Genomic DNA, 14,675 nt, shown 5'->3' with positions numbered 1-14,675 from the left:
CCCAACCTGAGTAATAGATTTATTAGTCTGCGCTGGGCGATGGCCAAGATAAAAAATATAACAGGAGAGTGAAATAGAGGTAATGCTCAATCACTCTACCAACTTTATAGGAAAAAGGGAGGTCAGGAACTACTAGACAGTCCTTAAAATGAGGTAGACATGTTTCGCGTGTCTATGGTCCAAAAGGATCCTGTGACGCTTCTTCAGGACCTAATGCATCTAAACTTCTCCTTCAATAAACTAAATTGACTCCTATAGTCTGAAATTGTCAGTAATAATGTTACCAGTCACTTACACTAGTCCAATCTGACCCGAACTTGCTGTTCCTACAAGTCACCCCTCCCAAGTCGGGACTGGGCTTCATGGGATCACACAGGCCATTAGCCAGGCGTATAAAAACTTTCTAGACTCCTGGTGACGGGTGGATAACCTACCCCTGGCTGCGCTCCCGAATTGATTCCTTGTCAGTGTATTTTATTTCATTGCCTCTATTAAAGTATCCCAGGCAAATAATATATTCAGTGGTTATGGAATTAAACGTAATTTCCCAAACGCAGGCTAAACGTCAATATCCTTAACAGGCTATTTTTTTTTTACCAATTCATTTTTGAAAGCTAAATAACATAAGGTTGCATTACTGCATAAAACCTAAAGTACTTTGCAACACATCGAAATTACCATCTCATAGGTGAAAAACGTCACAAAGGAAAGATCTTCATTAACTAAAGATAGTTTCTTCAACTAAACACCAATTGTTTCTGGGGTCTCAGCATAAATTCTACTCGCAGTTGCATTTCATTCCCACTTAGTTTTTTCTGGCTCTACCTCAGAGGATCCAGCACACTTTAGAGATTCAGTAACTATATCCTTTCTTCCAGAACCATTCTATTTGTTGTATATCCACCTGCATAGCAACCTGAGAGGGGCAGGAGAAAGATCTAATTCTCCTGCTCCAGTTAAGTGTTATTTTCATATTTAAGTTTGTCATGCTAATAATACATCCACGTCACTAATGTCGGCTGTCCTAGTTTTTTCCTTAGATGGCATCCCATTTTTACTGGATTTCCTGCCACGGAAAGCTTTTACATTCAACATGCCAGTTTGGGCAGCACAGACTTCAATATAGGTCACTATGGAGACACTGCAAACACATTTGTCTCTTGGACCTCTTTTACAGTTGGTTCCTTGTTTTGCATAGCTAATGCAAATATCGTGTTTACGCCATGTGACTTTAGGTACACATGCCGTACATAATCCTGCCACTTAGTGTCGGGTTTGGATGTGTGCATGTGGCGTTTCTTCAAATAGTCTTTTGAGTCATGAGGTATTATGACTTCTCTTCTTGCACATAGTCATCAACGCCATTGTTTTTCTTCCACCGTCTGAGTCTCGATGAAGGGAAGCAGATCTCAAACACCACCATACGCTGTTGCCTATATGCTGCAGATACTGCTGCTGGGAAGGTTAACTCTAGTGTGCTACATAGGCACATAGGCATACAGGGCTTCATATCTCCGGTTTCAAACTTGAAGTCCAGCAAAACCTACTCAATCTGCCTTTCGTTGGGAAACATCTTTTTGGACTGCAGGTTGGTACATTCATTACGGAAGGTTAAAAAGGACAGCAAAAAAATCAGTGGGTTCCCTGCAAACCTCTTCCCATTACAGCTTCTTTCGCTGCTCATCCTACTGTGGAGGTTCTAAGACTGCCTTCCCCAAAATCTCCACCTCATACCAGTGGCCACAAATTCAAACCACCTCTCCCACAGGCTATTTTTGAAGATTCTACAGAGGGAACAATTTAAAATGCCCGGATAAAGGTGGATCCCCCAAAGAATCTGCCACCACTAAGTATGCCTTGACTTATAGTTCGTCATCCTGCTACTACAACAAGGTAACTTCATGGCCGTACTCTACCTCAAGGACTCATATATTTCCACATTCCACTCCATCTGGCACTACACTGGTACCTCATTTTGTAGTATTTGAACATCCTTACCAGTTCAAAATGCTCCCATTTGAAGTCGCAGCCCCTCACTCATGGTCTTCACCAAGTGCCTCGTGGTGGTTGCCGCTCACCTACGCAGACAGGGCATCCATGTCTTCCCGCATCCGGACAACTGGCTCATCAAGAGTGACACTCTTCTAAAATGTCGTAGCAGGCCAGTAAATGAAGGCAACAACTTGTTGCAGAGGGCAAGAGGTTATCTAATCTGTGCTTTATTTGCAGCAGACACTTCAGCCCTTGGGTTTAGCTAGTGTGTCCTCCTTTGCCGACATGCCTGGCTGTGTGCTTCCGTCTTTAAGCCGCTGGTACAGTACATCTGGTCAACTTGTCCTTCGATGGGGAGCACCTTTTCGACCAACAAGTTGGCCAGATGTTGGAGATGAGACAGACTGCAAAGGCCAATAAGGGGCACTAAAGACACCCTCAGCCAATGGCTGTCGTCTCCACTCCCAGTACCGTGGAGGGCTAAAACCACCACCCCTGAAGCCTCCACTACTTTTTCCCTGGCAAAAGCAGCCACAGATACCTGGGGAGGTACAAAGCAATAATGGCGGTGAGGGCTGAGGCACACTTACTTTGACATCTGGCTGATAAAAAGCATTGCAAAACATTAGTGCCTAGCACAGATGCGTCACCCTACCTCTTACACAGCCCAGGCTTTACTATCAATACTAAAAAATCTCATCCCCAGCCCCTTCAGGTCCAGTCCTTTCAAGGGGGTCATACTCCACTCTGTCACGGGAAATGCATATTTCAGTCCCACAAGGATCCAAGATTTCCAAATGCAGGCATGTCATCTGGTAACAGGCAGAAAGACCATGCACCTCCTTGGCATGATGGCCTCTTCCATTCCTGTAGTTCCATATGCACCTGTTGCAGGACTGTCTAGCAGCACAGTGGTCACAAGTGGAGTCATTGAGAGAATCTAGTGTTGCTTTGGGGCTGTACTCCTCATTCTCTGCAGTGATGCAATGCCACAAACCAGTTGCGCAGCTGGCCCTTTCTAGACCTAGTGCCTCAGAAGACCATCCCCACATACACCTCACTGCTTGAGAGGTGCTTTTATAGAAGTTGACCGTTCAAGAGATATGGCCTTCCATCAGCAGAGTCTTCACATCAGCCACCTAAATTTGCTAGCCAACCAGCTACCCCTTATAACATTCCTCCCTCAATCAAACACAAGTCAGTCCTAGTTAATTTGGAGAACAGAATAACCATGTTCTACTTAAAGAAACTGGGTAGTATACACTCTGCAGTTGTCTGCAGTATCTCTGGGTATTTGGTAGTGGGCGATCCATCAGTTAATTACTGATATAGTACATACCAAGACTGGACAACTATTATTTTGCAGACATCTTTAGCAGGATGCAGCAACAAGTCCACTAGTGGGAATTCCACCCCAAGTCCTACTCCTGACAGAGGTTTCCTCACATAGGATTCTGTCACCACCATAAATGCTAAATTCCTGAACATGGCCTCTAGGCTTCCACAACCACAGTTCATGGGCAATGAACTGGTCGGGGATATTCGCCTACTACGCTTTTCCACCTCATGCATATTCCAATTGTGGTTCGAAAAGTTTGGCAGACCTCCCTCACTCTAATTCTAGTAGCCTCCCACATGGGTCAGAAAGCCCTTGTCACCACTCTCCTTGACTTTATCTCTAGTGACACAGGAGAAGCTGCCCAATTGGCCAAATCTTATCTTTAAAAAATCAGGGCACTCAGACATCCCAACCACAAATAACTCAATCTTGAGATCTGGCTCCTGGATTTTCTACAGTTTGGGGGGGAGGGGTGGGAGAAGAAGAAATCAACAATACAGCCGCTGATCGAGCACATTGCCTGCAATTTGTGGAGTCACTATACTTCAAGAGTCCTCTTTGAAGAAAAACAACTTGCACGTGTCCAAGCCCAGCAGTAGATGGCAGGAGTATGCACAGTATGTGAATCTACATGCCGCAAGCAGATACTTATAGGGTAAGTAACATCTTCCTTATTATGGTGAAAGTCTAGAATACATCTGGCACTTTAGGCCGTTGCGTTGGAGCTATGGTCTATTCTTCTAGGTGGATGTTTTTAGTCTTGTACCCAAGTTTACCACAGTGATTTGCTAGATTATCACATTAATTCAAGTGCAGTAATGTTTACCTTTTTTTTGTGTGACAGAAAACAGAAATATTTCTATCATGGCCGTTTGGACTGGGATGAGAATTCATCTGCTGGACGATATGTGAGAGAGAACTGTAAACCGCTGCGGGTAAGTAAGAAGCAAGAGTGAGAGCAGTGTGTCTTCTAGACATGCATTTGTGGACTGTGAACACTGCATTCCGTAGAGCTGAGACCATCCTGATGAGTATGTAGCTGTAGCCGTTTGCCATTGGAGCACAGCCATGTCTACAGAGTGCATAATCTCAGAAGGCTATTCCCATGTACCTTCTTCGATGTCATACAGAAATTGAGCAGTGACACTTTTTACCTGTTGTCTGGCCATTTTTCAATACGATCTGCTTTTATTTACCACAAGTAGGCTCCTGGGGTAAGATTATGCTCTAAGCGTTAATTGTTGTGTAGAGGCTGAATTGAGTTTAGTTTGGCCAAGGGAGTATGCATAGCCTGTGAATGAGACTGGCTGCCTTTTAAGAGCATCATTAAATGTTTTTTTGGCTGTGCATATGTGAATAAAAATAGCTGCAGTGTTATGTTAATCACCTTGTTTGGTTCATGGAAAAGTGATTAGGGTGTATTTTGAAATGCAATTTAAAAATTCCTTTTGGGTCATTCGTTTAAGAAGGCATGTGGCTGGTCCTGTTAGTACACTTGCAAAACGTAGCTGTAGCTCTTAATTTCCGGTTACTTTCGTTTTTAAACCATGCCGAATTTACGTTACATTTTAAAACTCTCTTTATTTTTTGGTTCCAAAAGTGGTATCTAATTTTCTTCTGGGGTCATTTTGTACAATATACAAAAATGCGGTTTCTTTGTGAATTAAAGCTGTATAATTATATATGGAATTACTTCAGCAGGAGGAGGTTGTAAGCCTCTACTGTTAATTAAAATTAAACGTTTTGTTATCTAGTAAAGCCAAGGAAAATGTTTCTAGACTGTTGTGCTTGTACTAATCTCAGTGAAGTTGAATCTCCTGTAGCCACTAATTACGGGGGAAGGGGCCTGGGTGACAATTCCTGTAAATGTGGGTGCATATTTGGTGGACACCCGATTTATTCCTAATGTAATGACCAATTTAATATATTTTGTGGCATGAGTTAGTACTTCGTAAAAATAAGTCTTATAACTCACACCATAGCAATAATTTTTTTATTTTTTTTAAGTTGAAGAGATTTTGGTATGACAGAGCTGGCAAAGTGTTAAAGGTACAAAAAGAGATCTTGCACAGTAGTTGTGACGTTTCCACACTTTTGCCATCCCCTTTGTTACTGTCTAATCCCCCCTAATTTTCCCTGGAAGCCTTAGGGCCAGACATCTGACAGCAGACAAGGGAAAGAATACAGCAACTATGTTTTCCCCACTGCCACTAAGTGCTTGGAATTCCTAAAGTGACAATGGTAAAACACAGGTTCCCGGAATCGAGTCTCCTGGACAGCCACAAGGGAGAAGATCTGACAACTGAAAATGCAGGAATAGTTTATTTACAACTTTAGATAGTTATCTTGTGGAAAGTATGAGTGTCCATAACTCTGGTCAGTCATTATTTGTTAGCGTTAACATGTAAATCAGCCAGCAAGCATGACACTCTGCTTTATCTTGTCTAATACTGTTTATCTCCCAACAGCGTTATCTGATGTCTGAGGCTGAAGAACATCACCAACTCTTTGACCTGATTGAGAGCATGCTTGAGTATGAGCCGAGCAAGCGCACAACACTGGGCGAATGTTTGAAACACCCGTTCTTTGACCCCTTCAAGATTGAACCATCCACAAAACTCTGGGATTCCAACAGGGATATCAGCCGATGACACTATGCGTGACTGGACTCAAGTGGGGGCATTGGACCATCACCCATCTGTTGCCATGAAAGGAGCCTTTTGGGGTCGTGGTGTAACTCTTATTACTGCCACTAATAGAGTATTTTTAGCCCAGTTGGTGTGAAGGTCAATTTCTCCATGGACACGGTGCTCACATTATTATTTTTTCACCAAATCTGAATTTTCTACCTTGTAAAAGTGTTAATATGTGAGATAATAAATATATAATATATGTAAAGATTGGAACTGCTTGCACTACAAATGGGTGGGAGCAGTGAACAGTGTAAATAAACCTGTATAGCTGTCACTTGTATATATAAATATGACCTTTTGCTTCAGATATAGCTCAGAAGCTTCAGAGGAGTAAAATGGGGTTTGAATGCATTTTGCTGTTGTGAAAGGGGAGGAGGGATGGGATTCCGTTTCGTTAGTGCTATGTATCTCATGACCCGTTTTATAAAGTATTTTGTACAGTCTTCAAATAAATGCTATGGATTTGTTGTGGTGTCTTTCCTTGCATCTTTGTGGCTTTTGGTGAGATGAGAAGTTTGGGAAATTTAAGTGACTGGATTAAGAACCCTACAAGACGTGACCTGGATAATGTTTACAATTAAACTGACCTATGTGCTTTTATTTAAGTTCTCATACATTTCCTCATATTGCATATTTAATCTAGTCAAGACTGCTGCATCACCTCTGTGTGGCATGTCTTTGCACTACATTCCCCACCTTTGTGCAGCTGGAGGTGATTAGACCAAGACAATCTGAGGCACTTTTTAGTATGCCCTGCAGCAAAACATGGGCATTTTAGCACACCTCTATGTAGCTATTGCTCACAAGTGAGCTTTAGCTGTTTATTTTGTCAAAAGCTATGAATTGGTTTGCGTGTATGTTCATAAATTACAATTACGGAAAGATAATTATGATGGATTCGTTTCTTACCTGTAACTCCAGGTTCGATGGCATCTGTCGCTGTAGATACGCATGTTCTGCAATAGCTCGCCATCTGGTGTTGGGCCGGAGTGTTACAAGTTGTTTTTCTTCGAAGAAGTCTTTCGAGTCACGGGACCGAGTGACTCCTCCTTTTGTCTCCATTGCGCATGGGCGTCGACTCCATCTTCGATTGTTTTTTTTCCGCCATCGGGTTCGGACGTGTTCCTGTCGCTCCGAGTTTCGGAACGGAAAAAATAGTTAATTTCGGAAGATTTTCGTCGGTATTGTTGCGTTCGGGATCGGCGTACTTAGATTCCACACCGCATCGAAGATCGAAGAGCTCCGGTGCCCTTCGGGGTAGTTTTTCGATCCTCCGTCGGGGCCTGGTCGGCCCGACCGCGTGCTGAAGAACGCCGATGGAACGGACCCCGTTCCGTTTCTGCCCCAAATGCCACAATAAATACCCCCACACAGACCAACACTTGGTCTGCAACCTGTGCCTGTCACCTGAGCACAGCGAAGACACCTGCGAAGCCTGTCGTGCGTTCCGGTCCCGAAAAACACTCCAAGACCGTCGAGCCAGAAGACTTCAAATGGCGTCCGCACCGACAGCCCAACGGGAGTTCGAGGAACAAGAAGAGGAAGGTACCTTCTCGATCCAAAACTCAGACTCCGAAGGATTCGACGATACACAAACCGTGAGTAAGACGTCGAAAACCACACAAAGAAACATTTACAAGGCCCAGGGGACGCCACTGCCACCAGGCCATGGCTCGACCCATAAATTCGGTGACCGACCGTCGGCACCGAAAAAGGCCCAAACAGTGCTGAGATCGTCCGACTCCGGTCGAGACACCGGCACGCAGCCTTCTCGGGACCGAGAAAGTGCTGGAGACAAGCCTCGACACCGAGATGCCGGTGTGGACACGGCTCGACGCCGAGACAGCGGCACCGAAACAGATCGACGCCGAGAGGTTTCGGCCCCGAAAAGGAAAAAAGTCACCTCGGAGCCGAAAAAACACGCAGACAAAGTTTCGATGCCGAAACAAACTGCAAGCGACCCGGCTTCAGGCTCTTATACAGAAGAGCACTCGCTAACCTCCCAAATGCAAAAGCATAGGTTTGAGGAAGAGCTACAAGCAACTGATGTGGACCATACGCAAAAGCGTATCTTCATTCAGCAGGGGACAGGAAAAATAAGCACCCTTCCCCCCATTAGGAGAAAGAGAAGGTTGGAGTTCCAGACGGAACAAGCACCACAACCAAAAGTGGTGAAAAGAGTTACACCACCACCCTCTCCTCCGCCCGTGATTAACGTTTCACCAGCACAAACGCCATCACACTCCCCAGCTCACACCACCATGAGCCAGGGTGACCAAGATCAGGACGCATGGGACCTATACGACGCCCCAGTGTCAGATAACAGCCCGGAGGCATACCCTACAAAACCATCTCCACCAGAAGACAGCACCGCGTACTCTCAGGTGGTGGCTAGAGCAGCACAATTTCACAACGTAAGCCTCCACTCAGAACAGGTCGAGGATGATTTCTTGTTCAACACACTCTCCTCCACCCACAGCTCCTACCAAAGCCTGCCTATGCTCCCTGGTATGCTCCGGCACGCAAAAGACATATTTAAGGACCCGGTCAAAAGTAGGGCAATCACACCAAGGGTGGAAAAAAAGTATAAACCGCCTCCTACGGACCCGGTTTTCATCACAACACAGCTGCCACCAGACTCTGTTGTTGTAGGAGCAGCTAGGAAAAGGGCCAACTCTCACACATCTGGAGATGCACCACCCCCAGATAAAGAAAGCCGCAAGTTCGATGCAGCTGGTAAGAGAGTCGCAGCACAAGCTGCAAACCAGTGGCGCATCGCGAACTCCCAGGCACTACTTGCGCGCTATGACAGAGCCCACTGGGACGAGATGCAACATCTCATTGAACATCTGCCCAAAGACTTCCAAAATAGGGCAAAACAAGTGGTTGAGGAGGGACAGACCATCTCCAACAACCAGATACGTTCCTCCATGGACGCTGCAGATACAGCTGCACGGACAATTAATACATCTGTAACTATCAGAAGGCATGCATGGCTCCGAACGTCTGGATTTAAACCAGAGATTCAACAAGCAGTTCTCAATATGCCTTTTAATGAAAAAGAACTGTTCGGTCCAGAAGTGGACACAGCGATTGAGAAACTCAAAAAAGATACGGACACTGCCAAAGCCATGGGCGCACTCTACTCCCCGCAGAGCAGAGGGAATTACAGCACATTCCGTAAAACGCCCTTTCGAGGGGGGTTTCGGGGTCAAAGCACACAAGCCAGCACCTCACAAGCAACACCGTCCACTTACCAGGGACAGTATAGAGGAGGTTTTCGGGGACAATATAGAGGAGGGCAATTCCCTAGAAATAGAGGGAGATTTCAAAGCCCCAAAACCCCTACTACTAAACAATGACTCACATGTCACTCACCCCCTCCACACAACACCAGTGGGGGGAAGAATAGGTCATTATTACAAAGCATGGGAGGAAATCACTACAGACACTTGGGTTCTAGCAATTATCCAACATGGTTATTGCATAGAATTTCTACAATTCCCTCCAAACATACCACCAAAAGCACAAAATTTAACAACACACCATTCCAATCTCCTGGAGATAGAAGTGCAGGCACTATTGCAAAAGAATGCAATCGAATTAGTGCCAAACACACAAATAAACACAGGAGTTTACTCACTGTACTTTCTGATACCAAAGAAGGACAAAACGCTGAGACCAATCCTAGACCTCAGAGTAGTGAACACTTTCATCAAATCAGACCACTTCCACATGGTCACACTACAAGAAGTATTGCCATTGCTAAAACTGCACGACTACATGGCAACTTTAGACCTCAAGGATGCTTATTTCCATATACCAATACACCCATCGCACAGGAAATACCTAAGGTTTGTATTCAAAGGAATACATTACCAATTCAAGGTACTGCCTTTCGGATTAACAACCGCACCAAGAGTCTTTACCAAATGTCTAGCAGTAGTCGCAGCACACATAAGAAGGCAGCAAATACATGTGTTCCCATATCTAGACGACTGGCTAATCAAAGCCCATTCGTTAATAGAGTGCTCAAATCACACAAATCATATCATACAAACCCTCTTCAAACTAGGGTTCACCGTCAATTTCACAAAATCCAAAATTCTGCCACGCAAGGTACAACAATACCTGGGAGCCATAATAGACACATCAAAAGGAGTAGCCACTCCAAGTCCACAAAGAATTCAAAATTTCAACACCATCATACAACGCATGTATCCAACACAAAAGATACAGGCAAAGATGGTATTACAACTCCTAGGCATGATGTCATCATGCATAGCCATTGTCCCAAACGCAAGACTGCACATGAGACCCTTACAACAATGCCTAGCATCACAGTGGTCTCAAGCACAGGGTCACCTCCTAGATCTGGTGTTAATAGACCGCCAAACTTACCTCTCGCTTCTGTGGTGGAACAACATAAATTTAAACAAGGGGCGGCCTTTCCAAGACCCAGTGCCACAATACGTAATAACAACAGATGCTTCCATGACAGGGTGGGGAGCACACCTCAATCAACACAGCATACAAGGACAATGGAACGTACATCAAACAAAACTGCATATCAATCACCTAGAACTTCTAGCAGTTTTTCAAGCACTAAAAGCTTTCCAACCAATAATAGTTCACAAATACATTCTCGTCAAAACAGACAACATGACAACAATGTATTATCTAAACAAGCAGGGAGGGACGCACTCCACGCAGTTAAGCCTGCTAGCACAAAAAATTTGGCATTGGGCAATTCACAACCAAATTCGCCTAATTGCACAGTTTATACCAGGGATACAAAATCAACTCGCAGACAATCTCTCTCGAGATCACCAACAGGTCCACGAATGGGAAATTCACCCCCAAATACTGAACACTTATTTCAAACTCTGGGGAACACCTCAGATAGACTTGTTTGCGACAAGGGAGAACGCAAAATGCCAAAACTTCGCATCCAGATACCCACACAAACAATCCCAAGGCAATGCCCTATGGATGAACTGGTCAGGGATATTTGCTTACGCTTTTCCTCCTCTCCCTCTCCTTCCTTACCTGGTAAACAAACTCAGTCAAAGCAAACTCAAACTCATATTGATAGCACCAACTTGGGCAAGGCAACCCTGGTACACAACGCTGCTAGACCTATCAGTGGTACCCTGCATCAAATTGCCCAACAGGCCAGATCTGTTGACACAGCACAACCAAAAGAGCAGACACCCAGATCCAGCATCGCTGAATCTAGCAATCTGGCTCCTGAAATCCTAGAATTCGGGCACTTACAACTTACCCAAGAATGTATGGAAGTCATAAAACAAGCAAGAAGGCCATCCACCAGGCACGGCTATGCAAGTAAATGGAAGAGGTTTGTTTGCTACTGCCATATTAATCAAATACAACCATTACACACAACTCCAGAACATGTAGTGGGTTACTTGCTTCACTTACAAAAATCTAACCTAGCTTTCTCTTCCATTAAGATTCACCTTGCAGCAATATCTGCATACCTGCAAACTACCTATTCAACTTCCCTATATAAAATACCAGTCATTAAAGCATTCATGGAGGGCCTTAGGAGAATTATACCACCAAGAACACTACCTGTTCCTTCATGGAACCTAAATGTTGTCCTAACTAGACTTATGGGTCCACCTTTTGAACCCATGCACTCCTGCGACATACAGTTCCTAACCTGGAAGGTGGCATTTCTCATCGCCATAAGCGAGATTCAGGCGTTTACTATACAGGAACCTTTTATACAACTACACAAAAATAAAGTCGTCCTAAGGACCAATCCTAAATTTTTGCCGAAGGTTATTTCACCGTTCCATCTAAATCAAACAGTGGAACTTCCAGTGTTCTTTCCACAGCCAGATACCGTAGCTGAAAGGGCACTACATACATTAGATGTCAAAAGAGCATTAATGTATTACATTGACAGAACAAAGAACATCAGAAAGACTAAACAACTCTTTATTGCATTTCAAAAACCTCATGCAGGAAACCCAATTTCAAAACAAGGTATAGCCAGATGGATAGTTAAATGCATCCAAATCTGCTACCTTAAAGCTAAACGACAGCTGCCCATTACACCAAGGGCACACTCAACCAGAAAGAAAGGTGCTACCATGGCCTTTCTAGGAAACATCCCAATGCAAGAAATATGTAAGGCAGCCACATGGTCTACGCCTCACACATTCACCAAGCACTACTGTGTAGACGTGTTATCCGCACAACAAGCCACAGTAGGTCAAGCTGTATTAAGGACATTATTTCAGACTACTTCCACTCCTACAGGCTGATCCACCGCTTTTGGGGAAATAACTGCTTACTAGTCTATTGCAGAACATGCGTATCTACAGCGACAGATGCCATCGAACTGAAAATGTCACTTACCCAGTGTACATCTGTTCGTGGCATCAGTCGCAGTAGATTCGCATGTGCCCACCCGCCTCCCCGGGAGCCTGTAGCAGTTTGGAAGTTACCTTCAATTATTTATATATGTATCATCTCAACCTTAAATAGGTGCATACTTAGTCACTCCATTGCATGGGCACTATTACTACAATTCAACTCCTACCTCACCCTCTGCGGGGAAAAACAATCGAAGATGGAGTCGACGCCCATGCGCAATGGAGACAAAAGGAGGAGTCACTCGGTCCCGTGACTCGAAAGACTTCTTCGAAGAAAAACAACTTGTAACACTCCGGCCCAACACCAGATGGCGAGCTATTGCAGAACATGCGAATCTACTGCGACTGATGCCACGAACAGATGTACACTGGGTAAGTGACATTTTCATTATCCCATGGGGGTATTTCCAAGATAGTTGTAGGAAGTTGGCTCTATATATACTATTTCAAAGTAAGAAATAGTGTGCACAGAGTCCAAGGGTTACTCCAGTATTGGAACTTTCATAGATTCACATGCTTGAATCATTCCCCGTCGTCGAGATGGGAGTCCCCGGTATAATTTACACAAGCAAGATATATTAACAGAAAAAAAGGCCCTAGGCCTCTTCAATTTAACAGTCTATCAGTCATTTTGTGAAAAGGACCAAACCTAAGCCTCCACCAATCAGGCGACAGCACCCTTCAGAACCCTCCTGAGAGAAGCTCCAGCACCTCATATTTTCTACTGCACGTCGTGCTAGGGAGTCTCCTCAGAGCTCTGCCTTCACACCTTTTTTCAACAATTTTCTCTCGAAGAAACTGATTTAACTTGATTTGTCAGCTATTTTTCAACTGTCTGACCAGGAGAAGAAGGGTCTCTTCAGAGACGGCAAGACTTGTGGAAAGAAAAGGCTTCATTCTGAAGATCCTCACCAAGACTGCATTTACTGCCTGTACCCAGATCATTCAGCTAAAGACTTGCCGTACTTTTTCTTCTAAAACTTTAAAAGACCGTGAAGGCAGATTATTAATATGGTTGCAGAAACTAAAACGTAGGAAGGACCCAGTTTCTGATTCTGAGAGTGAGGAATCAACATCTAAGCGATCATCAAAAAGGGTGAGATCACGCTCCAGATCTCTCTCACAACTCAAGAAAAGCCCTCAAAAAGACTACTTTAGGGTCTTAAAAGGGTCGCAGCCCATCTTCTTCCCCAAAGAAAGTTTCCAGTAAAGAGGGGAAAAGCCATTCTTCCAGTTCAGAGAGGCACAGGAAGTCTTCATCTGTTCCACCATCTGTGCCTTTCAAGAAGCCATCCTCTGCGACTGGAAAAAAGGCTCCGCCGGCGACATTGTCGACTAGAACAGGTAACCCACAGTGGACGAGAACTGCAGCGTCGATGACCATCTATACATCGTCCTCGTTGACGGCGCTGATGTCAGTGTCAGCCCTACTGTCGTCGACGACTTCGTTGACGGTAGACTCGTCGGCGAGACTTTCTTCTATTAAAATCACTGTGCGTCCAGCGTCTACGACACAGTCCATGACGAAGTCTAATTATACGTCGTTGATGAGGGAAAAACATCTGAAAAGTGTGGAAAAGCTGACGCCAACCCATACATGACCTAGTAAGGTGTCCTCCCTTGTGCTAGTACATCTTTTGGAGGGAGACGAAGACTCTGACGAGGGGCCATTTGGAACAGTCCATCCCAACTGAATGTAAAGTACCAGGAAGAAGAGGACTATGAAGAGGTTTATGAACCCCAGCTTTACTCAGATCAACAACAATACCAACAGGGAGCCTTTATTCCTTCCTTCCTCCCTACTAACTGACCTCAGAGCGATGTTAGTTGATTACAACAAAAGGTTTCCTCCTCAAGGAGAACAACCTCCTCCTTCGCCTATTTCTGGTGTTTCTACTCCGCACCAGAGGCAGACGTCCTAACATCTCACGAATGTGGCCACTCCAGACATGACAATTCCTCATGACACAGACATCTCAGAAGGGGATCAGGAAGAAGGGCAGCTCATGGACACTCACTCAGAGTGGGACGAATACATCATCCCTGCTCCTCAATCGAAGGTGGAATCCCCACCAGAAGACATTGGAGGGTTTCACAATCTTCTGGAGAGAGCACCCAAACGTTTTGCCTTACTATTGCCTACAAAGCAAACAGACTGTTTCCTGTACGATTTTAAGGAGCCCTTTCAGAAGTCTGTGCGCTCTATCCCGATGGTTAACTACCTGTGGGAAGAGGGCCTTAAGG

The 14,675-nt window shown here is 44.6% G+C and overlaps 1 protein-coding gene across 2 annotated transcripts in view; it reads left to right on the top strand.

Annotated features, from left to right (window-relative positions):
• The window catches only part of CLK2 (CDC like kinase 2), a 40,933-nt gene extending 34,442 nt beyond the window's left edge, over window positions 1–6,491 (top strand). For both annotated transcript variants that reach the window (XM_069218434.1, XM_069218435.1), the window contains exons 12-13: window positions 4,176–4,266; window positions 5,800–6,491. In XM_069218434.1, coding sequence (XP_069074535.1) covers window positions 4,176–4,266; window positions 5,800–5,982 — 274 coding nt within the window. In that variant the 3' untranslated portion in view covers window positions 5,983–6,491. The remainder of the gene's footprint in view (window positions 1–4,175; window positions 4,267–5,799) is intronic.
• Window positions 6,492–14,675: the final 8,184 nt, after the last annotated feature.

Source organism: Pleurodeles waltl, chromosome 12 (genome assembly GCF_031143425.1).
Source record: "Pleurodeles waltl isolate 20211129_DDA chromosome 12, aPleWal1.hap1.20221129, whole genome shotgun sequence".
NCBI classification, from domain to species: domain Eukaryota; kingdom Metazoa; phylum Chordata; class Amphibia; order Caudata; family Salamandridae; genus Pleurodeles; species Pleurodeles waltl.
This window is presented reverse-complemented; position numbering and strand designations above follow the sequence as displayed.